Genomic DNA, 26,521 nt, shown 5'->3' with positions numbered 1-26,521 from the left:
TCATAATGTTATCAGCTTGGCGGAGATTGGCTTGTCTGCTTGTCATCCTGACACCGTTGTCTCACTCAACAGTGGTACAGTTGCTGGATGGGGAAACCGTCACCCAGCAATAACAACTGTGCAAACAAACAAGTCAGCATAGATGTTAATCAATAGCTTTGTGCAATTGTGGCATTGAGGTACACCAGAACATGTGCAATCTGTCTGCTTTCTTTGTCTCACTGTATAGACAGATTGGCTGATCTGTGCTGATGAGGGTGTGATTGTCATGCCGTGGTGTGCCTTCACCTCCTTTCCTTTTTCCTTTGCTTTTTCTTCCTCTTTATGGTCTGTCTGGCTGTTCCTAGGCACATCTGCTGCACATCCCATCTGCTCTGCATGAGAGCACGCACAGTCCTGACGAGTAGTATTCAACTAGTACGCTGTTCTTCTGGAGGTGATAGAAAACAATAATTTCACTCATTAATGGCATATCACTGATGGCTGCTCTTCTAAAATGTTCAGTAGGGCAAATAGCATGGAACACTGGCTTTCAAACTTGGTGAGTAGTTGTTACTTCAAAATCCTGTATGCACAAGTGAATTTTTCCCACTCCACTTACCTCAAGTAACAATGCTCTTAGCCTGTTCTATAGATTGTAACTTTTTCAAGACATGGTGTGTTTTCCTGAAAAAAAGGAAATATCTTTTTCAGAAGTTGTGTGCTTCACTTCCTGGTGTCAGTGACAGAATTCTTTACATTAAGAGGCACAGGTGTATGACAACGTTGTTATTTGCTATTTATGTCTTTTAAGGAATAAATATTAGCAGACTGTCAAGAAAATCTAATTCTAAAGTCAGAACAAATTTAAAGCCAAGATTGCCCTTGTAATCTTATGCGTGTCTATTGGACAGTTGATGGTGGTGCAAGTAACTCTTCAGAACATCTTTGTGACATGTAGTCACTTCCAGCAGGATCTTGCCTTGTGACAGCTCCGCATCAAGTTTTGCAAAGATAAAGAGAGCTCTCTGTGGGTTAAGGAAGATGATGCACAGCATAGGCATGTATAGGCAGTCAAACTGTTTTGTTTGTGGAATTATCTCTAGTTTTGGGTCAAAGATTTGTGGAGATAGGTGATTAAAAGTGCAGTTACTAATTAGTATGTATTCACCTTTGCTGGTCATTAACTATCACGGTAGCAATTTCGTGTTTACCATGCTTTCTGTGTTGAAGCTAATGCAGATGTCTTGCATTACTGCTACAGCAATATGCAACATGAAGCCATGATGGTCAAGAAGAACTTTACTTGTTAGCATGTTTGCCTGCAATTTGGAATTCACTGTAAGCAAGCACTAGGTGTCCAGAGTGTGACCAAGGTGGACAGGATTTTAGAGGCCTGGCTATAAAAGGAATTGTGCATGAGTATAGGGAGAGAAGTGATTCATTTTGGCAGTGTTTTTTTCATAGCCCTACAAGTATTTTCCTTTAGTAACTCCCTACTTACTCAGAATGTCACAAAGAGTAAAATAAAAGCTGGAAGCCTAAGTCAAAGAAGTGGCGAGGCTAGGAGGACTTTAAGCAAGGAGAAAACACTGAACAGCTCTTGGTCAGCAAACGGGTCTGATTCAGGGTTCAGGTTTTATTTCTGTGCTTGCTAGAAACTTTGTCTGTTACATTAACTGCTTGTGAAAGCTATTATTCCATGGTTGCTGCACAGACCTCTATGGAAGAAGTCAGGGATGGACTTGGGTATTTGTCTTACATAGCTTTTACAAGAGTGTATCTGTTTTTTCTTTTCTGTTTTTTTGCCCTGAGAGCATTGTAAGGCAGTATATTTTATCACACCACAACTAAGCATCATAAAGCTGGCAATGTCTACACTGAGTTTCAGGAGGAGAAAATGCATCAGGACTACTTGAGAGAGTAGTATGGGCTATGCTGCAATACATTGCGCATGTATCTGTAAAATAAAGTATATAATCACAGTGCTCATATTTGATTAGGTGTGATTAGTGGTACAGTGGTATTAGCTCTGTGTATTCATTCTTCTAATTGTGCTTTTAGATCGGCAACTTCAAAATTTATTAAGTTGGTGTGTCAGCTTTTGAAATGTGTCAGGGAATTCATCAAACAGACCAGGGAGGAGGGGTTGAGTACAGCAGTTTATCACCTTTGGAAAGTGTTGTTAGAATGACAACAGTGTTGTGACAGATAGGTGAGGTACTCCTGCAAGATGTACCACAGGTTACTGAGGTCAAGGCATCCTCTAAAGGGTTACAAATGTAGGTACAGTTCAGCAGTGTACTGCATCACCGTCTGACGCTTTATACTGTGTACGCTTGTTTTTATTTTAAACTGATCCCTGGTGGTTTAACTGGATGGGATTTCTGCCCTCCTGCCCCCCGCCCCCCACCTTCTAATGTGTGTTGCCAGTAGGTTCCAGCAGCACTGTGTAGACACTCCCATATGAAAACAGGATGATCAGGTGGGATAGATAATTTAAGGATGAAGCCTTTGTATGTATCCTTGAAAAATATCCTGCAGCAATTTTCTGTGATTTCCTTTAATATTCAGCTCTGAAAGCTACTAATCCAGTCTTGACATTTCAGAAAAGTTTATATACAGATCTTCTCTGTATCCCATGAACACTTTTGTGAAAGAGGAGGAATTATAGTCAAGTTGTACAAATAGTATTCGTACATGATTTTTGCAAGTATTTTCTTAAAATACTTGATTAATTCCTAGCTTTTTCTCCATCATGTTTGAACCTGGCTATTTCTACTTGAATTCTGCAAACTGGAGCAGTGAAATTTTTATTGCAGGTGGCCTATAGACAGAATACTCCTACAGCGGGTTGTGAATAAAGATGGCAGTTGTGTAATGAAGCAATTTGTCACTGACTGTTACAAGGCCAGAAGTTAACTGAATGGCTGACAATGTAAGCATAACTACTGGACGTGTTACTCAGCAAATTCTTGTAGTTGATATCAGGTCTACGTTTGCTTAACATAAAGGAAAACCCCTCTTCATCTCTCCTAAGTGTCATTCATTTCTAATATGAGAAGGAGGATCTGGTCCTTGTAACAGAACAGATCTGCTAGTGAGTTTATATTAAGAAATAATAGAACTGGAGGAAATGAAGTGATACTAAAGGAAAGCAGGAGACCTAAAGTTATACAGAATTTTCCCCTGCATTGTTCCTTGTTACCCTTTTTAGTTTGTTTACTTTGTGAGACCATTAGCTGTCCTGCACACTGGCCTCACATAGGTAGGAGGGAGCCACTTTCTGGGCTCATGCTGTCCTGCTTGTTTCCAGAGAATGGAGTTTCACAGGGAATCTTACTATTTGTACTGACTCGCTCACAAAGGTTTTTCACTTACGAGAGGTTTTGTCTTAGCCCTTGAATTCTGGGCAGTTGTCTCCAGAAATACTGTATGTGAGGTTTGTTCATTAAAATCTTAACTACCTGTGCTAATATTGTGGGTTTGGGTTTTTGTTTTTCTCTCTCCCTCTTTATTTAGATGAGAGATCCTTGGAGCAGCAAAATTTTTCCTTTTTCTCAATGGACTCAAAGATGCACCAAAGCATATCAGGCAGCAGGACACAAATGGCCTTAGCAAAAAGTACTTTGGAGTCCCAAGAAAGTAACTTCCTTCACACAGTTTTATCATCAGTTACCACTCCCTTTGATGTGACTTTATTTAACCAAGAAGAAATGGTCAGGATTTCAGAAGGGAGAAATACGCCGTTGGTAGATGTCTCCGTAACGAGCAATGAGGCATTCTTAAGTGATGATGAATTTATTAGCTCATTCCCAAAGGCACAGTGGACTCCTCCACTGAAGTCTTTTGCAGTTTTAACAGATCATCACTCAGCTAATACAGTAGAGCCACCAAGAGAAATGTTAGAAACCGTGTTGCTAACACCTTCATTATCTGTCCTTTTTTCACCATATGATATCTCAAAATCAGCACAGCAAAAGACTCCGTTGAGTGCTGTCCCTGAACGCAGTAACGCTCTAACAGAACTCAAGCCTTTTGTACCAGATAGTGAAATGCTAACAGCAAGCAGAGACTTGCTGTTGTACCCTCCAAATACAGCTATTTATTTCACTTCCATTCCTTCAGAGGTGGGAGTTGCAGTGCAGGAAAATGTAAATGCAAGTTCAACAGCTCTGTCTTTTGGGGCTGCTTCAGAAGGATTGCCTCTTCATATCAAGCTGCTGGATAAAATTAGCCCTGTGACCCCAGATGCCACAGAACAAAGTGCAGACCCATATGGTGACATTTACGCTGATGTGAGTAGCAGGGCAGTAGAAACTCTCAGTTTAGGGACCCTTCCCACTCCAAGCATTCCCTTGGCCCTGCCGGCTTCATCAGCCAGTGCTGAGCCTGCTTTGTTTCCTAGTAGTCTTCCACTTGTGTCTTTCCCGCTTCACTCATCTGCCATTTCTACAGACTCTAATACGGTTCTTAATGTCAGCCTGTTTACACATGAATTCTCCAGAAGAGCACCAAATTTGCCAGCTGGTTCAGAAATACCAAGTCAATCAGAGCTTGTCAGTGAGCTCATGAGTCCAGTGCCTTTCACGAGATCATACAGTTCTTGTCTGTATTGTGACTCAGTTTCACTTCTGCCAGAAGCAGGCTTTTCCCCAGAACATGATATAGGCTCAGGTGATGATGTTGAAGCTTTGACCATCAAAGCCTCTGAAGTACAAGGCATAACTCCATTTACAACTGTAATTACTGAGGGGTACGAATTAGAGGAGTCTATACCTGAGACTTTTGATACTTCTTTTCCATCAAGACCAGTTGTTTCATTTTCTTCAAGATTCGCAGAAATCCCGGACTCAAGCATGTTTTTATTAAGCACTGTGGACACTGTCCTTAACACTAGAACAGCTATAACAATTTCTCCTTCCTACCATCAGCTCTCTGGAGGAACATCGCTGAACATCTCTGTTACCCAATTTTCCTTCCCTGTTTTGGAAACAGTTTCATTGACAGCCAGCTCTCATGTAGAATTTCCTGGTGCCACTAGCATTCTGTTTGACTCTACCTTTATCCCGAGTGAGCCAGCAGCATCATTTGCAGTCAGTCATACAATGTTGTTGGAGTTGCCAGAATTAATGCCATCGGAATCTGTGGTTTTGCCTGACAAGACATCTACAAGGGAGGAGCTATCTTTAAATATTTCAGATTTTCCATCCAATCTTTTATCAACACCATTTCTTGTTGAACCTAGCTACTTGTCTTTATCATCGGCTATGCTAAATTCTTACTTTGTAATGCAAAGTGATTTATCAACACTCTTACCTCAGACCTTGTTGACTGGGACATCAGTACTTTCTGAGGATGTTTTCAGCTGGGATTTAGCTACCACTGTCAGCTCTGCCACTGACATCAAGGTTTCTCAGTTCCCTCTCGGCCAAACATCATATTTCTATTCAAATGCATCCTCTGCTCCAAGTGCACATATACCTGAAATAACATCGTCATCAGATTTTCACTCCGAGTCATCTGTGGTTCTGGAAGCACCTTCAGTTTTGCCAGCGGACTCTGAAGTTGTGTTTACCTCAGCTGTTACAGGAGCTACCTCTCAGTTGGAGACTTCTCTCTCCACCTCTCACTCCGTGGTTCCTACCCTGGTGCTGCCCGCTTCTGACACTCAGCCTGTTACCAGCAGCATCTTGCTCAATGAAACAAATCTGATCTCTTTGTTTACTACCTTTCTGGCAACTCCTGTCTTAAGTGTATCTTCATCTCTGCTCTCAACTGCTCCAGCTCCTGATGAGGATATAGGTGCTACAGTTAACCCCACGCTGCTCTTAACGTCTCGCAGCGAGGGCAGTGCCCACACAGCCCTTCCTCCTGCAGACCCTGACAACCTGACATCACATGCCAACACCAGCAGCGTGATGCCCTTTCCTACAGTTTCTCTGTCTGCAACCACGTCATTTGTTCCCACACAGTTTCCTCCAACTTCTATCTCTCCCACTGGATATGAAGTTCCAGCAGGCAGCAGTGTAACTGCTGGTACTGATGCATCAGCTGCTCCCACGACTGTCCCCATGACCACGACCACTGCCACCAGTGCCACAGGCAGCCATGGCACAACTGCTGCAGGCAGCCTGGGGACATTCACCTCTACCCCTCTAGCAACAACTACTCCATCTGAACCCGTGGTCATAACCTCTGCTGTGACCACTACCAGGCAACCCTACGTCTGCGACATCACGGTTCCCGATGCTTACTTAGTCACTGCGGGTAAGATGTTCCTAATGTTTTTATTTTTTCAGAAGCCACTCTAATGTGACATGCTAGCTAAATTGCAGGTGTTGAATTAGCTGGTGAACCTTTCAAAGAAAATACAGTGTAAATTTAGATAAACAGCTGTAAAAGCATTGATTTATCATTTATTCTTGAAAAGAGTAGAATTCACTTGAATGAAGTACATTGTGCAAAGTGAGTTACATATATGTTACACTGCACGGGGAATGAAATTGTCTTCTAAAATTGCTGATGCCTATATACAAGTATGCTGAATTAGAGGCTGCTTTATCATTTCATGGGTTGTAAATGATTATGGCACTGTTCTACCAAACTATTAAATGTTCTGACTGAATAAGTTTCTCCTTTCAGTTGTTGCTGCTGTTCATAAAAAAAAAAAAACCCTGCATGTGAGGTAATGTTGTAGTATAAAAGAGGAGAGTTTATTTGTAAAGCATTTGGATTTCCTTACCATTTTTATAATTTTACATACTAGTTTATGTTTATATTTTCCCTCCTCCCATACTTACTTCAATTGGATTTGGTGTGTTTGTAACCAGAAAAAGTGACGTTAGTGTGTTTCGAAATTGTCTCAGCATCTGTGTTTGCTTTTTTGGTGTTTTCCTACCTCTTCCTAGCTTGTTAACAAAACAATACCAGTGAAACTAATCCAGGGCAGCTGTGTAAGTACTGAATGTTCTGTGGTAAGCAACACATTTTGCCCTTAAGATTTGCTTGTAATATGTAAAGTAAAATAAGCATAATCTCATCCTCCAGATAAAAGGTGAGCTGGCTATGCTGGTGATGAGGAAGATTTTTTTAACCTGTAATTTGAGTGATTTTTTTAGGCAAATTACTGATGGAAAGTAAATGTAGGTTGGCAACACAACACTTTTCAGTTGTTTCCTTGATCACAGCCACAGTCTCAAGTGTTGACTGTAACAGACATGACATCCATAGGGATGTGGGGTTTTTTAAGCAGGTTTTTACCCTGTGACTATCTCTTTCAGTAATTAATGTCACATTTATTTACTTTCTGTTTAAGAGAAAAGTAGATGCATATTTTCTGTGGCTTTTTTTCTGACCTCATCTGCATTCCATGCGTTGCCTACAAAACTTTAACTGTGTTATGACAGCAGGCTCATGCACAGGTCAGACTGAATGTGCTGCAACAAGATCCAGTTTGAATGCCCCGGTGGCTCTTTAGAAGATTCTTTTACTAGAATGCTAAAGACATTACATATGGAAAAACAAAACGAGAGAGAATATAAACCTGGAGTTCCTTAAACTGCACATCCAGGCACTTTTTAGGGTACAGTCACACCCTTACCTGTTTCCTTGTCCATCATCTTACTCTGATGCAGTTGATTTCATTGCTTGCTTTTTCATGCATTGCACAATTGAAAATGCAGCTTTGAACCAAAGCCCAAGAGATGAAGCTAAAATGTATTTACTGACTGACATTAATTTCCAGTGCTGGCCCGAAGAGCTGTTCTACAAAATGTCAGTGAATCCATCAGAGAAGTGCTCCGAGTTCAGTTCAAGCGACCAGTAGAGCTAGAGGTAAGTGGTATGAAGTGTGTACAAGTACTCCTTGATCAGTATAATACAACAATGGTTTTAGCTCACAGGCTAAAACAGTGATTTAGAAACAACCCACATGATACTATACCAGAGAACGGTTTATTCTACAAATGTTAGTCACGTTTTGGGTTGTTTTTTGTTTTTTTTTTTTTAATGTGAATATGACATCAGCTTTTTTTACTTTCAGAATGTCATTGCTTTCTAGGACAGACCCTTCTTGGTTTTGCCAGAGGTGGGCAAGCAGTGCCCCATCTCTGCTGCTCACCTCCTTTGGCTGGTGAATTGGAACTGAACTGAAAAGCATTTACCCTTCAGAATACCTGTTAAAAAGTTTTGTTTCATCTACTATCTAATTATATACTTATCACCTTCAGCTAAACAAAACCTTCTGCACAGCCTTGTGCTATTTTATGTTGTAAGTGAGGTCATCAGCACTTGCAGGGGAAGTGGTAGAATCCCAAATGCAGGATTTGGCAGATGAAAAAGACAGGAAAAAAAAAAAACAGGTGTGCAATGGTAAGATGTTATTTCTAAGCCTTCAAATAGAATAGGTGAGACTCCAATTCTTCCCCCACTCGCAGGAATTGCTGTGCTCTTGGGTTTTTTTGAAAGCTTCCTCTGCTTTGATGTTCAGGGAGTCATCTGACCAATATTTTAGTGTTGTTTCCTAACCTCAAAGTGAGTGCTTGTGGTTTAAAGGCTCTGTTCCCCACCTCTATCTGAGAGGAAAATATTGTAGAGGTAGTTTGGGGGTACCCAAACTACAAATTATTATATAGTCAGATACTTCATCGCTGGGGAAAAAAAACAAAATGTTTTAATGGAATTACTGGTGTAGGTGCAGGTTCAGCTGCACTTGCAATTTTTCATGTCAGCATTTATCCAGTTGTGATAGCCCACACATTTACTTTATCTTTTATCTTTTTGAGTCTATGATCTCATTTTTATTGTGAAATTAACTCAAGTAGCAATTTGAATGTTGAACATAACTTGAGTTTCTCCTTGCACAGAATCCCTTGGTGCCTTTAACTTCTGCTTGCTGATTTGTGTGGGGAAACAGTGTTTTGACAACTGCTACCATAATCACTTCTCTCAGTAATTAAACAACTCCTGTCTGATGTTTGAGAATATACTTCTCTACTACTCAGTCAAGATAGGAGTGTTGCAAATATCTGCCAAACTTTAGCCACTGTGAGCTGCCACTATAAATTAAATGTACTTTAGGTCCTTTTAGCAATACCTGCTCATAAGTTTTTTGGGATTTTTGTAAATAAGTGGTTTTTCTTCTGGTTTGTGAATTATACTTTCAGATTGTGCAAACTGGCCGAGTCAAGTAGCAGTCAAAAGTTCATGATGATAGAACTACACTAATTTTCAATGACCTTATATACCTCAATAATATGGAAGCACTTACCCTCTTAACAGTAACAGCAGTAAGACAAAATCTGTTACTAAACATTTGAAGGTTGATTGGAGCAAACATTTGATATCCTGCTTCTTTATATTTTTGTCCTTTAAATTCCTTCCTTTCATGCCTGCTATTGCCTTTTAAAGCTCGCAATAGGATGTTTTGGCCCTAAGGCTTCTCAGAAGCAACTGTTTTTATAAATAATGCAGTTAGTCCAGCTTCATTCTTTGCAAATTCTTTTTTATCAAAAGGAGGAAACATCTCTGTAGAATCAGTTATGCTTATTTTATGCTAGAATGCTGCTATCGTTTGTGTTCTTTGTGATGCCTTGGTTATGGGTTTTGCACTAAAAATAATCACTAGCAAATGTCTTCACCTCTAACGGTGGAACATGAACAAAACATTTTAAAAAAAGAGCTTTCTATATCAGTATGTTGAGTGGTGATGTAATGCAAAATTTGAAACAGAATTTGTCAATATTGCTAAATCTAATTAATCAAACAGACCTGACTTTTGTTAGTTGAGTACCCAGGAACCATGTGTACATTTGCATGTTATGGTAAAGCAGTACACTTCTCTAAGCTGCTTTTTTACTGTGTCTCCTATTACAGCTCACAGATGTTGTTCCCTTGCTGTGATGTAATGCACAGTAAATCAGGAGACAGTCTTGTTAAATTTAACTTTGTAGTAATGTACACTTTAAAAATAAAATCCATGCCAATGGTGGATATAACTGCTGCTCTTTTTAACTACAAAACAAAATTTAACACTGAAAGGAGGATTAAACATTTTTTTCCCCAACTTTTTCAGTTGAAACTTTGGGCTCTGCTTCTTTATTATTTCAAGCATTGAGTTGTTGAAGTGGAAAAAAAAGAGGCAGGCTTTAATCCTGCCTAATGAAAAAAACTTTTGTCAATTTTTTCCTAGCAAAAGTCCTTACAGCAAAGTGAGAATAACCTAAAATTTTGAAGTCACTTCCAGTTGGTCTCGATGTATTGCATCTGCAAAAGTATAAGACCCTATTGTTTGAATAAGAGTAATTTTTGTCAACTTTCTCTAATGTAAACCTTATGACACTTGGGTAAGATCTGTTATAAAATGTTCCTTTGACTTAGCTTTGTTGCAGTGGGGCGTGAAATAAAAGTGTTGGCAGTGATTTGCTGTTAGGACCCCTGGTGCCATTAAGTTCATGCTAGCAGGAAAAAGCTTTTTGCCAGCCTCATTTTGCTTGGAAATTTTATCGTGCAGTATAACATATACCGCAGCCACTTTGTCGCTGTATTTAATGTGGGGTTTTGAGCCTGTCCTTAGCATATTGGTTTCTGTAATCTAAAATCAGTAAACCTCTGCCTTAAAGGAGATCAGCTCACTGTCAGGCAGTTAAATACTTCTTTCAAAGATGCCACCTTGTGGACTTGTGCTGGCTTTATCGCTGCTCGCTGATGCTGAAATTCTGGCTGGTACCGTTCAGGTATATAAAAATGGTGAGAGAGTTGTTGCATTAGGATCCTAAAGTGCTTAGAAACAGAAGCTTTGCTCCATTTTTAAGACCTGTAAGCCTTTGCAGCCCATCTTCAGGAAGTTACATGCTCTCTGCAGGCTCTTTACAGGATGCTTAGTAAGGTGGTTGGTGAGGAAATTGGTTGTTTATGCTTTCTGCCAGATGTTTACACAACGTAACAGTGGAGTGTAGGCATGGATTAGATTGTAGCAAAGGTGCATCTAATCAAATATTTTAGCAGACAATAATCAATAGCAAATACTTAGGAAAGATTATAAGGGACAAAGTAAGCACACAATGATGTTTTCCACAAATACTCTTGTAGCTTCTAGTAAGTCGAGGCTTGAAAACTTTCTGTACTAGAAGCGCTCTCTTGCAAGGTTGTGTTGTGGGAATGGCAGAGTTGGATTAACTGTCGCACTTTGGAGAAGGGATAGCTTAACTTGAGGTGGTGTAAGAGTTCTCTGCTCCTACTGAAGGTTTCTTCTGCTTTTCCTGTGGGAGTTCCTCCAAAGTGCATGTGGAGTTTTGTGTGCTTCGCCTTTTTGGCCTAAAGTGTTAAGGTAAGAAATTTGTACTTGTTTACTTTAATAGGTGGCACTCTAAAATGTAGTGGTTCAGCTAGCTAATCTGTTAGCATCTAACTGTCCTGGCAGTAGAGGTGAAACCTCCAAGAGAGGGTTGGGTGGGTGGCTGGGTTTCTGAACTGCCAGCTGTGCCAAGAGGGGCTGTTCTCATTCGTGAATCAAGAGTCATGAGGTATGCTCATCTATTCTAGATAACTTTGGAAACTTCTGTGTGAATTAGTTTATAGACAGCATCATGCTGGCATGGCTGTGTTACTCCTGTCATCTGAATTAGGTTGTAGAGAGCTAACTGTAGACAACCCTGCAGTATCTCAAGCAGAAATAGCTATTGTGGTTCTGAGGTACCCACCTCAAAATTACACTTAAAAGTTACTTTTTAAAAATTTCCATTCTTCTGGAGTTGAGATCTCTCTCCTGCTGCAGTGAAGCACAGAAGAGAAATAGTGTTAGCTGTTAAGACAAACACAATGATGCAAAATTTCAGGTATGTGTTGGAAGTAGGCTGCTTTCACTGCATCTGCACTGCAACAGGTCGGAGATGGAGACATGAGTTAGCTATCGGAGGCTTGCTTTCTTGTCTGAAATAACTCTAGTGTATAAGCTTACACTGGTTATGCTAGGCCTCTCTTCCTCAGCATATATTGCTTTAGAAATTACCAGCAAATTTTACTGAGATTTGTAATTCTAATTCTGCGTTTTCTTGCCTTTTAAGTAGTCTCCTTTGCAAGTAATGGGCAACTCTCTTTTGGCATGTCTTACCCATTGTAACTGCTGTTTCCGTTTGACAAACTGAAACTGCAGAGATCATTTCATCCTGAGATAAAAGGATAAAATTTCAGATAAGAGGAACTGAAAAGAGCTGTGCATATTATTCATATCAAACAAATTTGAGTTCTGTGGGTCTAAATCCATTTAAAATAAAAGCTGGATGCTGCATATATTTGTGGACTAAGAAGGAAGAAACGAATAATGAGCAGCATAGATTATTTTTTATTTCCTCCTGCTATTGAGGTTTTTTCTGGTGAAGATGATCTCTTTAAAATGCATGGCTTTTAGAGGACAGGAAGGAGCTGCTTGCTATCTAAATAGCAATTGCCTTTGCTTCATGATGTTGCAGAAATACCAGTAAGGAACATGTGGGTCACAATTTAGTAGCACTGTGCTCTTAAAGTTGAGGATATCTAACATATTCCTTCACCAGCACAAAGCCTGCAAGGTGCCAGTATCTCTTCATCTAAGAGGTGCACGCTTATCAAAACCTTTGGGTCTCTGGTTTAGATTATTTTTTTTATTTGAGTCCATCATGTTGGACATTTCAAAATATTTTAGTGTGACTGCCTTAGGCAAATAAAGCAAACCCAGGGAGTAAACCAAAGAGGAAAAAAAAATAACGCTGGGGAAACATACCCTTGATAGTGAGAGAGTTTCTCTGAAGGAGAGAAGATATTGCAATATGTTTAAATGAATAAAAGACTTTAGTTTGTTTTTACTTAGGTGAAAGAGCAATGGTGGATAAGAATGTCTGCATGGAAACATTCACCCAGGTTTATATTTAACTTACAATCTCATTTCTTTTACATGATGACTAAAGTCTCCTCGGGGTTTTTAAGATGACTTAGAGTCAGGAGATGAATTGGAAGAGGAAAATTGTAATTGTGGTAACGGTGCTGAAATAAGCAGATAGAAGCATTCCCTGGAAGATGTTCTCGAGTGTGAAAATTGTATCCATAAAACACAGGTTATGTGTATTTTGCTTCTTGCATATCACATCTGAATGGTATAGGATGTATTCATTATGAGGTATATGACTGAAATTCAGAAGCTATGCAAGCAGTTCAGTGAGTAAACAGCAATTTTGTATGGAAACTCTTATGTACTCCAGAGGCATGCAGGCAACGGGAAGTGCTACTATGCTGGGATGTGATAAATCAAGAAGTGTTGAGACTGGTGTATTGTACTAAAGAAATTCTAGTAGATGCACCTAAGACAGGGGAGCTGCCTCTGATGCACTGGAAGAGAGGCTGCAAGGCACAACACTATCAGAGTGTTTGTGCTTCTGCTCCCTCTTTGAAAAATAAATATTGCATTTTCCTAGCTCTTGATGATGTGACTTTAAAACGCGTGAGACTGTGTAGGTCTAAAGTGTTGCCAAATTCCACATGGAAGATTTTTTTTTTTAATTTCTTCTTCTTTTTTTGTAGGTTTATAAAATTTCCCCCAAATTTGCTTTCTTGGTTACGTCAGGTCCTTTTGTTTACACGGCAGTAGCTGTCATAAATGTGCTTCTGAACAGTAGTCTTCTTCGTGGTGAGGCCCCCATGATCCTCTCGCTACATCCTTCTTTCACTGTGCCAGATAACAGATTCCAAGTTCAGACAGGTGAGTTCTTCCTGACATGAAGAGGAGGAGATGTAGCTTCATACTGATTCACACTTCTTCCCTTACGATTAAGTATGCAAGGTGGAGTCAAAACCCTGCATTCTACTGCTGTGAATTTTAATTCTCGGTTGTTTGAAATACTTCCTGGTTCCATGGTTGTGAGATGATAAATTGGAGACAGTTAACCCCATAATTACATTATTTTTTTTAGGAATATTTTTTTGACACTTTGCAAAATAAGTTTGCTCCTTTTGTTTTTTCAAAAGGTGAGAAGAGAAAAAAAATTATGTGAAATATTTACTTATACAATCACACTGCAGCTACTTTATAATGCTTAAGTCAAGTTTCAAATTATGTTTACCTTAAATGCCACTATTTAGAATTCTCATAATGTAGAAGAATTGGTGAGCAGGAGGATTGCTCAGGTGGTGTTCAGTTTTCCATGGCTGCTGTATGGCAGCAGTTTATATGAAGTCTATGACTACTGATAATCTAAAGTAAAATATTACCTATGTAATAGATTTTGAGAATCAGTGGTATGATTTAAAATATTCTTCAGGCACTATTTACATAACAGAACCATCTGCCTGCTTGGTTGAATGTGTAATGAGGTAGTGACAGGAATTGAGTATATAGGCAGAGAGTTAATGAACATCAAACATGGTGCTTTTGTTCAGGTATGTTTCATGTGTTGCTGCTTCTCTGTTAACAACTATGTTAAGACATCACTTCTTTAATTGCACAGGTGTGGTGTCTTTTCCACTGCTTAACATGGTTATATAGATAGCAGATATGTTTTCTGTTCTTGAACCTTGTGTAACATTGCTATTGGGGTCTGCAACCTAATCATAGCATTTATTTGGGTAAGACTATATCAGGAAATCCACAGATGAGTGTGTAGTTAAGGTCTGTGTGCCTGCTCATATTCTCTGTTCTCACATTTTCTCTCCTGTGCTCGCTCTTTCTCTCCTGTGAAGGACTTTTAAGGTGTATGTATCTAGCTTTAAAAGATTATTTGCTAATTAGGTGTTTTTAGACTGATACTGATGCTCATTAATGGACCCAACATGTGATCTCTTAGACAAGCTAAATACTGTATTTCAATCTACAAGAAAGAGATCTGTTGCTTTTTTCCTTAAGATTGTCATTAATCTGTTGAATACTGAGGATTTCAGTGTGGCTGATTCAGTGTTCAAGTTGTGTAAAATTAGCCACATGTATGTAGCGAAGGTCTTCCAGTACGCGAGAGGACACAATGGGTATTTTGCCACTAGTATGTATCAGTAATCTAATTACTGCTGCAACAGATCATAATGAGTAGACAATTGACTGCACCAACACAAAATGTATTTCTACTGTATTTTTACCCAGTGTTTCACAATATGTGTCTTGAATTCCATGAAAAAGTGCTAGTCCTGTGGATTCTCTTACTCATTGTTTTCTCTCTCATGGCAGTACTTGTCTGTAGGAATAATTTTTACCCTTTGCCTTCAGTGCTTCAGTTTGTCCCTCGGAATGTGGATGTTGGGTTCTGCAACTTTAGCCGGCGCATTGAGAAAGGCCTGACAACAGCGTTCATGGAGGTGAGCAAACACCAGCAGTTCTACAACTTCACTGTGCAGGTAAGAAGATCAGCATGTTATGTGTCTGTCCCTTTTTCTCCTCACCTTTGATTGTCCTGTGTTTCATCCAGCCAGTAAAATGTTAGGTGTTCACTGTCAACCACTTGCCATCTAGATCATATAGAACTATAAGGCTTTGTTATGAAGTCAGGGTTTTGTTCCCCTACAAAATAATACAGCACCACGTATCTCTGGTTTCAAGCTTTTTGAAAAAATGGTCCAAGATGATGATTTATATCCAAAGCATTATTGAATATAATAGGGTTTATACTTTTTCATATAAAGGCTGCCCCAACCCTTACCAAAATCATTCCCTTCAAATTTTACTGTTACACAGTAGGGTGTGGTTAGAATGCTTTTGTTTGAAGACAACTTTCAGGTCTCATTGCCACTCAGGGGGTTTTATTATGGAATATAGGAGTTATATGGACTCTGCCATTACGTGAGGAAACATGCTAGTTGCTTGTGAGGTCTAGAGTAAGTTACTTACATAAGTATATGATGTCCATGGCAGCTGCTGCTGGAACTTCACATATGAAGTGTATTGCATATATGCTGGGTACTGAATCACATAGGAAAACTTAAAACTCCCTGGAAAGTTAGTAATTCAACTTAATGAGACCAACTCCCTCTTCTATGTGAATTCTTAAATTTAATCTAGCTTTGTTGTAATACCAAAATTAGTAAACATTTTATTGTGTTATTTAACTGGCACCATAAATGCCCATCTGTGGTACCCTAAAATAAAATCGTATCAGAAAAAAGATAAACTTTATAATACTTAAAGTGCTCAGAACTGCACAAGTGTATGACACAACATGACATGATAGAATGCACAAAAAAATTTCTTGGACTATTGACTTAGCAGACTTTTATTTTAAATACTTGATTATTGTCTGGAGGAGCTGTGTCTACATGAACACAGTTGCTGTGTACATTGGTGCCAAATGAAGGTTTTGAACTAGTGGTAGGGTCTGAACATGCATGGTACAGGAGGTTTTTACCAAGAGAACATCAATTTTCAGAATGCATCTTTACCATCCTCTCTTCCTGTCTGTTCCACACAGTGGTACTCGTCTAAGATTTCTGTATCAGTAGGTTTCTTTTGCTGACTGTCTCTCTAGGTTTTTTTCATCATTTTCTGGACTGTAGCTTTCATATCACTCTGAATTGTGATTGATGTTAAAGGATAACTCTTAGAAGAGGAATTCATATGTAACTTTGACTCTTCTGAGACGCAGTAGGCTGAAACAACGTGGTATAGGAACACCTCTGTTTTGATGTAAACTGCCCTCCCCCTTCACATTAGGAAAAAAAAAAAAAGGCTGTCAGGGAAGGAATGGAAATATCAGTGCTTTGATTTTGCTGACTATACTTCAATCTTGTCTTTTCAGATACTGAATATAACTCTGAGTAGGCCTGGGGCAGCGCTTCGGCAAGGCCCTGTAAGCATTGTTTTCGCTGTCCGAGATAGGTACGGTTTTCTAAATGGTTCTGAAGTCAGTGAGCAGCTAAGAAACTTGTCTGTGGTGGAATTCAGCTTCTACCTGGGCTTTCCTGTGCAGCAAATTGCTGAACGTGAGTACTTGCTGTTTACTAAGACTGCAAAATGCTACTTATAGTAATTTTTCCTCTCTACCATTTTAAAGTCATTTTGTGCATAAGTGATAATGAAACATCAAGTACATGGCTTGTGTCATGAATTCTGCAGAGCAAATACATGCCTCTCTCTGCTCTTATGCTGCATATCAATGTTACAGCAACTTGTTGCTTTTGTCATCTTTTCCTTCTGCACTGGGCGAGTTGTGTTTAACCTGACTTCATTTTCCCTGATCTTAGTCTAGATTAAAAGAAAAAAAGTCACTCCGATCAATATTGCCATGAAGTGTGATCCAAGGTGTGAGTCTGTCGGTATGTCTACAGGGGCCTTGGCTGCTTCTCAGCAGGGTTTACTACCTTGGGCTTTCTGTTGAACTTAACTATGCACTTTTTCCAGACTGTACCTATCCTAAATCTAGATGAATGGGAACTGCCTGCCTAGCAGTTTGCTTGACACTCAGCCCTGACAATTTATGTTTGGTTAGATTTTTCAGATTACCTCAGTCTCATAAAGAAGACAAGTTTCTAAACTCAGTACTTATCCTTGTAAGCTAATGGATTGTTCATGACAGAAATGTCTTGTGAATGTTAAGCAAGATCATGAGAGAACAGTACTTGCCTTTCCTGGTAGCAGGTGTTACTGATAACCCAGTCCATTAATTCCCAGTTTCTCCTATGTCACTGTGCTTTCCAATGCAGATTTTTAATTATCAGAGTTACTTTTGTGAGCTGTATAGGTGTATAGCATCTGACACATCGATTCTCTCTATACAGTTAGATGTCTAGTGGAAAATCAGGCCTAATGGCAGCTGCTGTTCATTATGCAGCTGTACAGTAATATGTCAGCAAAGATATTGTCAACAGAAGTTGTTCTCTATAGCACCTTTAAATATATATAAGGTGACTGCACAGGATACTTTCTGAATGACTAGAAGTAGTGTAAATGTGATAGGTTTTGGAAGCTTTTTGTCTTAATTTGTCAGCATTTTGAACCCTCTGCTCCCATGATCAATTAAAAAATGTAGCAGGTTGTTGTCTCATTTCCTTTAGACATTTCTGCTCTCAGTTGGTCTCCTACAGACTGTACCTGTACAGTGGTAGCTGTATTTAATTGAGCCAGGACTGCAAGCCTTGAAAATCCTTGTCTGTAAATGACTAGCACTTTTTTTCCCTTGTGGGGCCACAAAATTTCTTCAGTTGTGGGCTGTGGTCTTTATCTCACACAGAATTCAAATTAAATGTTCCTCTTGCCTTGACTGCTTGAAGGACATTTCTTTACTCTGCATTATATCTTTTGCACCTTTGCCCTGGAGTTCATTACTTTCAGTCTCTTGGGTATTATGGTCAGTGTCAGGGGGCTTTTTTTTTCCTGCGATGTACACACATAGATCCTACAGGTTTTAGTTCTGTCCACATATTCTAGAGTGATATTTGTAGTGAATTTGCAGGTTTCCCCTTGCTGATAATCTATCTTCTGGATTGCATGATAGAGGTACAGTGCAATTAAGTGGTAACAGAATTTCTACGAAGGCCGGTGCATCCTGAAAGACTGGCTGGTTGTAGGGGAAACATTCCTATTAAACATGCATGTACACTGTTCTCCTTATTTTTCTTTTATGATGGTACTTAAGAAGTTTGAAGGTAATTTCTTTAGTGCTCATAGCAGGAGCTCTCCCTGTATTATCTGCATTCTCATAGTGCCTGACCAGTGGAGCTGACGCCTGGCCAGTGCCAGTGGAGTTCTGTGAGAGCTCACATGTTCATGAGGAAGCCTTGCAAAGTAGAATGAGTGAAGAAGTCAGGCAGTGCCTTTGGAAAAATGTCTCATTTGGATTTTTCCTCCTTTCCTGACTACTCAGGATTTGCAATGAAATAATGTAGTTGTTGCTGTTGTGGCCTGGCAGATTTAGCCTCTGGTTAAACCGGTGACATGTCCAAGCCTGTGGGTGAGTTATTTCTATAACTTTGTTTCTGAAGCTTCAGGAATTGTTTGTTTTTTCCTGCTGGCAGTTTTTAACAAGTATGCCAACAGTATGGTAATTTCATTCCTGCAAATTCCAGCGCAGGCCTCCAGACTTCAAATACAAAATTAGTCTTCCTCCCTTCAAATCCACCAAATCTCCCAAACAATACCAAGCCTCAAATCCTCAAGCATACCCTTAGTGTAGGAAGATAGTTACTCATCAGTAGTGACTAAGTCCACCATGATACACACTTTATTCCAAGATTCTCCTGTTTGGAGCTCTTGAAAAATGCTGAGGTTTTGGTGCACATCCCAAGTAGTGGGAATGAGGACAGCTGAACAAGCTGTGTGTGCACCCTTGCCTTCAGTGACGCCACCAGCTGATGGCATAGTTCATTGAATGAATGTTGCAGAAGAGCATAGCACTTGCCTCAGAGATCTTACCCAGAGTTTGTTGGTGGTGTTGTCTCTTAGCTTGTTTGATAGAGAAATTTTGAAGACAACCTTCAAATTTGTCTAGACTGAATTTTCAAAACTTTTAATGTTGTATTAAAATAAATGAAATAAAATACTTATAATAAATAAAATTAAAGTTAATATTACATTTTGATTTAGCAATTCAGAATTTAGGAATAGAGATTTTCCTAAAGTTTGCAATATAGAAAATACGAGGATTTGGGGGATATGGTGCCCTGAATCAAGGAGCATCTTGTCAGTATTTGAGTTGTTGCTAAAGGAACTCAAGACTTTCTGTAGATTTAGACGACTGCAGGACAGCTCATTTTAATTTGATCTGGTCTAGTTTGGTCTCAGTAGTGCTTCAGTGTGTTTGTAGTCACTGTTTTGGAATACCAGACATAGTGCAATTTGATGTCGGCAAAGTGGGAACACAGTTTCTCAGCTTTAGAGCTATGGGTCTGTCTGTCAGCGAGCACAATAATGAATGTAGCTCATACTCTTTTATAAGTGAGGCAACTACGCTTGGTTATTTTTAGCTGTCTCTACAGTTTGGTTTGTTGTTGTTTTTTTTTTTTGTACTGTTCCTGTAACTGTATTTTGAGCCAAAGGATTTTAGATCTTCAGTATTCAGAGCCAGAAATCATGTCCAAAGGCTCAGCAGCATTGGGCAGATCGTTCTTGAGACATCTTATTCATCAGTCTGTTGAGGATGACCAGCCAGATCCTCAAAGCTACTTTGGCAGGAAGATACCTAAATGTTTTTGGTAACTAGGGCCTGAACTCTGCATTCATGCTCTTCCTTGGCCTACAGAGCAGTTGTAGCAGGGAAGGTATTGTGAAGATCTTCCTTAGGTAACTGCATTGCTCTGTGCAAATTAATATGCAACCCTCCACTTTTCAATGTGAATTTTGGGGGAATTTTGGATAGGTACATATTTGCATATAAACAATTTACGTATGTTATTGTTTATATGTAAATATGAAATGTTCCATGCCATACTGTTATGTGCCATTTGTGGCTTAGTTATCAGGCATGCTAATAGTTAATACTCTTGGTGGTGACTCCCCTACCCACCCCCTCAGCCCCCAGGGTTCTGTGTATGACTTTGTAAGTTTTATAGTCTGCACCTGAAGAAAAAGAAATTATTTGTAGGTGAGCTGTCAGGGGGTTGAAGTTGATTCATACTGAGGAAAAGCTACTGTGTAATAGCGCTGTATCCTCAACACTGTTAAGTGAAGTGAGACCTTGCCATTGATACCCAGAATATGAGCCTTGTTTGAAGGAATGTATTTGCTCCCTGCTGCTTGTTCACTTCACATTGCCTTTCACACACAGTCCTTTCACTGTTTTTTTTCACATAACTAATATGTACTGTTCATACTTTAAATGTGTGGGTTGTCCCTGTGCAGTACATCATTTAAAATGGGAATTTTTTGTCAACTTATTTCTACTCATTTAGAATCAGGGTCAGTAGTTGTTAGAAGTGAAAGTTGTTGGTTTGGCAGAATGAACTGTTCTGTGCAGGAATAGAGCTGTTGGAGTTGCCAAGCTTGGCAACTTCCAGACTTTATTCTTCCCCCCTGCCCGACTTCTAGGTGACCTTAGGAACATGCTTACATTCAGATGTTCTGTTTACACCTTCCTGCATGCTTATATTGCATTGTCCACCTTGCATCTCACATTTTAGACTGTAAACTGGTTAGATGATCATGAACTACATATCAGCAGAAAGAAAGCCAAATCTAGTCATGGCTTTTGGGTGCTAATTCATTAAAAATAGTAGGAAAGAGTGTATTTGGTATCTCTTTATGGCTGGAAGATTTCCCTGAGGACAGGCAAAGGTTAGCTGTGGACTAGATGAGGAATATTGTCCTTCATGAACATACCTTGAATAAATCTATTTGTTTTTATTATGACTTTAAATAGAGAGAGTTGCCTTGGGACTTACTATTTTTTTCAGTGTCATAAGTAGCACTTTGATGGGTGGCATCTATTTTAGACATCTTGGAGATGTTGCAAGGCCAGTAGGGTAATATAAAATCATAGGGTACTGTCCAAAGACTGCAGAAATATTTAGCAGGTTTTTTCTGGGTGGATTTTGGATCAGACTTCTAACAGATACAGAGTGTTACTATTACCCACACCCCAATACTTAAACAGAATCTTACTTTTCAGTTGATGCCTTCTCATTCCAAATGTTGCATTCCCTTCATGCTTTCTATTACTGTTCCTCCATTTATTAGAAATAAGATCAGTATGTACTTGTACTGGTTCTATCCTGCATGGTGCCCCACATTTCTGTATGAGAAGGTCAGATATCCTTGTTGGAGCATCTGGTGAAGGCCATGTTGCCCAAGTGGTGTGTTTCAAACTGCTGTCAAGAGGTTACTGGGTGACTAGGTGACCCTTTGCCTTTTCAGTCAGTGTTGAATCAATGCTGTTATGCGGTATGGTGCTTCAGGGCTGTGTGTTAGAGTCTTCTAATGATGCTAGTATCTACTTCATTAATGCATCTATAGTTATTAGCAGACCAGCTGCAATCTAATAATTGCATTTTGTCTATCCAACTTCCCCTTCAGAATAGCAATCAAGTCTGTGCTGGTTTAAATCTTTAGTTCCAGAGGGCGTTAGGAATCTTGCAAATATGATCTTACTGCAGTGCTAAAACTCCAGCTGAGCTCAGGATCTGGCCATATGTGTGTTGGCAAGACACTTGAATGACCTGTGGAATAAGACTTGGAGTCTGGATTTTCAGACTTTGGAGCGTGGTCTCAGTTGCAGAAGCATCCATCACTTCATGCATTCTTCATCAGGTTTTAGCACCCAGCCTTAGTTGCCAAGGATCATGGCACATCTTCCCTTCAACTTCAACATTTTATGCTCAAGTTGTTTTATTTTTAAATTTCATTAATTCCGTGAAAAGTTTAAGTGAATAGTCATCCAGCAATTTGCATGAATTAAATCATTTTCAAGTACTAATTAGAAAAAGTGTGAAGAGCACATTAAGTATTGAGGCAAAACATGATTTTGGTTTAAAAGACGAAAAAACTCACAACTGCTAGCAGTTCAAAGCTTTATGGCCATTGGAAAGTTTTTGATTTTCTTATCTTACTCTTTCCATGCTTTGGAAAAACAATAGATGCAGTTTAGTTTATGCTTTTTTGTTCAGGTTGTATTTCTAAATGAAGTAAACAATTGCATGAACAGAGTAAATCAAACTCCAATCAGTAGAATGGTGTATCAGGATGCAAAAATAAATGTGTGCGTTTAAATAGACTGTCAGGTGGTTTTTGTGTGTCTGAGAGTTTTGTAAATATGATGCATCCTGGTCAGTGTGTAAAGGGCCAGTGTTTCCTGTTCAGAATAAAGGACCATATTCTCATACCCTTCTGAATAGTAACTCACAAAGTATCTCCTGGTGGTCCTCTTGAAGCTCGTGGAGCTGCTATTGAAATAAAGGTGGAATAACCAAATTTTCTTATTTTTCCATAGGACTATTTATGAATCTATGAAAATAAAAGGTACAATGTAACTAGTGATGTTTTTGCTCTTGCCTTAAAAAATTCATAAGGTTTTTTTAGGGGCAAAAGAATCACTTTTTAGGTACACTGACAGAGGTCAGCTCCTCTACAAATTATTGCATAATTAAATTAGAAAAACGGTAATTTTCTGTTTCTCTGAAACATGCAATAATGGGAAACTGTTCTACAACTGAAGACAAGATATCTTTACTCTAAACTAATCTAACATGGACCAGGTCATTTAATTGTTATGTGCCTCATTCTTTCTAGCCATGAAATGGTTTAAAAATTAACCTTTGTATAATGCTTAGCAAACTGCATCTGGATTAAATATTTTGAGAAAGACCATTCCTTTTCCTTATTGCTGTAGTGAAGCTTAAGACTTCCCTTGAGGAAGCCGTTGGCCCAACCCCCATCTTCACTTCTTTCCCAACATGTCTTTACTGCTCTCCAGTGGAAACCTTGGGAAAAAATCTTATCCTTACTGAAGTCAGTAGAAATAGACTTTATTTACTTCACTGGCACAAGGATTTCACTTTGGAACAGAGATTTTTTTGAAAAACTTGAGAAATTAAGAAAGCTTGGAGACCCAGCCAAACACAAAAGCCATGAGATTTGTCTACAGCAATGATTGTGCATGAGTTTATTTGTGGGTTTTGTTTTAAAAAAAATAAATAAATTGTCAAGGTGGCGCTTTTTATATGTTTCACCCTGCACAAGTCTGGAACACAGATCAGATATATTTAGTATTCTGCTTTACATTTAGTATTTTCAGTTTCTGCCTCAGAGAAGGTCTTATTTCCACTCTGAGACACGAGTTGCCTCATTGCTCTTTGAACAAAAGTCTGATCCTGCAACTAGTTCAGTAAGAGTCACAATTTCAGACAGCGAGCTTTTAAATTTCTAGGAGCAATGACCTCAGTACAGCAGCTTGAAATCTTTCAGGTAATAAATCTGACTGCTTCAGTTAGCTTCTTTTTGTTCAGAGACGAACTGGGGAGTGTATGTTTGGAGCACTTTCCTTACCGTTGTGTCTGCATAGCCTCAGGAGTAGTAATACATCTGTGTAAATAAGATGCTTGCTGACAGTATAAATTATGAAGCAGCTTCTTTTTTTGTGTATGCTGTTGAGAATACTGTTCTTATGGATGTTTTTCCTCCATTCTGTTTTTCCCTCAGCCTTTCATTATCCTAAGCTTAATGTGTCTCAGTTGATGAAATCTTCCTGGGTGAGAACAGGTATGTACAGTCTCTGTGAGTAAGTAAGTGTGCAATTATTTTTGTTAGAAGGATAACTAGCCTATGTAAATATTGATAGCTTAGGGGTGCTGCATTTTTATGAAGTAATAACGTGCCTGAGCTGAATAAATTCTAAAACCAAAGGCCTAGTGACCTGGAATATCTGGGAAATGCCATTCCTGGGTATAGAATGAATTACTGCAATTCCTTGATAATGCACACAAAGTACTTTCTGTCTATAAAGCAGTTCATTCTTAGTGAGACAGCTTACACTGTCAGGCATAAAGTGTCTACTCTGTATGCTGTCAATATACCACATTCATTTTTAGGATTTTTTTTTTAAGTGAAAATTAAAATTTTAATCGTGTGATGCTTTCTACCAAAACATACCAGGAATAAAACAGAATGAAAATAGATATGTTACAGTTACACAGAAGAGTTTCATCACAGTTCATTGATCTCTTTTGATTCATTCACAGCAGATCCCTCCCACCCAAGTCTTTTGGATGTTTTATTCTATAATTTACAGAAATGCTTGAGCTGTCACTGCTCAAAGGCTGTTGAGGTTGCTTGCATGCTGTCAGTCCTACCTGCTTCTCTTAAGCAGAAAGCCTGAATGGCGATTAGGCTGTGCCTACAAAACTTTTTATTAGGGTGCAGATGCACCACTGGCCACAATTCTGTCTTCCCACAACTCAACCACCTGTATTTCTCCACTTATATAGGCTACTTTTAGGTATCCCTGCCTCCTCTCACCAGTTGACCCAGTTTACTTTTTAAGCAGAAAATCAAGTTGCAACTTAATTTCTCAAGCCCACACAGTTTGATTTAGAGAAGCAATTTCAGATCATGTTCAGTAACATGAGAGAAGCTACATGTGAGTATCCCACATCCAGTGTCATCCTTCCTTAGAGATTTATGTTGGCTTTTTGGATCACATGTCCCCTTTCTTGTTTAGCCTTAGGTTTGCTTTTTCTGGTGTTGCTGGAAGTTCCTTTAGATTCTGCAGTGAGAAGATGGTTCTCCCAGTTCTGAAATCAGGTCCCTTTGTTTTTTTTCTAAACTTCCTGAATGTAAGATTTTGAAAGCCAATTGCAGCACCTTTTTTGCTACAGAGGAATTTTTTTGTAATCCCAATTATTGTGGACACCCTGGAAAGAGTGAGTACACTTTGGCAGGGTCAGCCCTCTCAGTCTGTATATCATATTGTAAGGGTAATGACTCATGACATGGGTAAATGACAGAATTTATGCACATAAAGGTTTTTAATATTAGATTACATAGATATATGTTCATGTATCCCAGTAGTAATAAAATGTTGAGATATGCAGTGTTCTCTGTAGCTGTCCCTCTCAGTTGTAGAATATAGTTCATGCTGTTACTCATAGTTCATTGATACTGAAATTTAATACACAGGTAAGACTGCTTGCTGTATATAATAGCCTTAGGCCACTGTCTGTTTATGTTGCTATTTAATTCTGAAATAGTCTATGACTGAATTTAGAAGACAGATACTGTTAATCTCTGAGAAATAATGAAGATATTTCCTTTTTCTGATATCAGCAGTGAAAATTTTTAAATAGAAAAAGTGGGTTTAATAGGTTTGTTTTTAAAATTAAAAAAAATTATAATGGATTTTAGCTAATTGAATAGCTTTTTATTAACCACCACACTTAAAGTAAACATGAAAACACTGAAAAAGGGACTTTGAAGGAATATAAACCATTTTAGTGGAGAGACACAGGAATGGACACTAAATTATTGTATTGCAGTCAGCAGCAAGTTGGTTTACTATCCTTTAGGATTGTTTAATTAGGTCATTTGAATGACTATTGCTCCATTCACTCCACTTTTCTTTTACTGGATGCCGTCTTGTTAGTAAAGATCCACACTTTTTCATGTTTCCTTTGTGTTGTTCCTCAGGGATTCCTCTCAGCATTAGCTGCTCCAGTGACCTGGAGTACCTGGGGTTGGGAAGTGAAGTGGGCAGGGCTACTAACCAGTGGTTTGGGGCTATAATTGGCATATTTATTAATCTTTATCTTATCTAGGGAACATGAAGTTGGAATACACAGCTTCATGTGCTGCTGTTCTGCTTTTTCTCCTTGATTCCAAACCCTTTCCCTACCCATCTCCACCTCTGTGGTTTCTGAACACAACAATTTAACTGAAAGTAGTTGCAGCAAACAGTTTATACTCAATTTTCTCTTTTATTTGTTTTTAAACAATTAATTGAATGCTCATAAGTTTTATGTTTTTTTAGAATTGTTATTTCAATATTCTGGGTCTGTCTAGCCTGGTTGAGATTCCAGAAATGCCCTCTGCCCTAATTTTTTAAATTTTATTTATTCCTGTTAACCTTTTCCTACCCACTGTCTTCCTTTCCAACATGTAGCCTCCAACTGA

At 38.9% G+C, this 26,521-nt stretch overlaps 1 protein-coding gene across 5 annotated transcripts in view; it reads left to right on the top strand.

The window, feature by feature from the left end:
• Positions 1-3,505: 3,505 nt before the first annotated feature.
• The window catches only part of KIAA1549 (KIAA1549 ortholog), an 81,251-nt gene continuing 58,235 nt past the window's right edge, over positions 3,506-26,521 (top strand). For all 5 annotated transcript variants that reach the window (XM_026866004.1, XM_026866020.1, XM_026866012.1 and 2 more), the window contains exons 1-6: positions 3,506-6,249; positions 7,727-7,815; positions 13,534-13,711; positions 15,206-15,333; positions 16,728-16,911; positions 24,056-24,115. In XM_026866004.1, the coding sequence (XP_026721805.1) occupies positions 3,543-6,249; positions 7,727-7,815; positions 13,534-13,711; positions 15,206-15,333; positions 16,728-16,911; positions 24,056-24,115 (3,346 nt within the window). In that variant the 5' untranslated portion in view covers positions 3,506-3,542. The remainder of the gene's footprint in view (positions 6,250-7,726; positions 7,816-13,533; positions 13,712-15,205; positions 15,334-16,727; positions 16,912-24,055; positions 24,116-26,521) is intronic.

This window comes from Athene cunicularia (assembly GCF_003259725.1).
Source record: "Athene cunicularia isolate RWA chromosome 1 unlocalized genomic scaffold, athCun1 chr1_part2, whole genome shotgun sequence".
NCBI lineage: Eukaryota > Metazoa > Chordata > Aves > Strigiformes > Strigidae > Athene > Athene cunicularia.
Note: the sequence above shows the minus strand (reverse complement) of the source record. Positions and strands in the feature narration are given on the sequence as shown.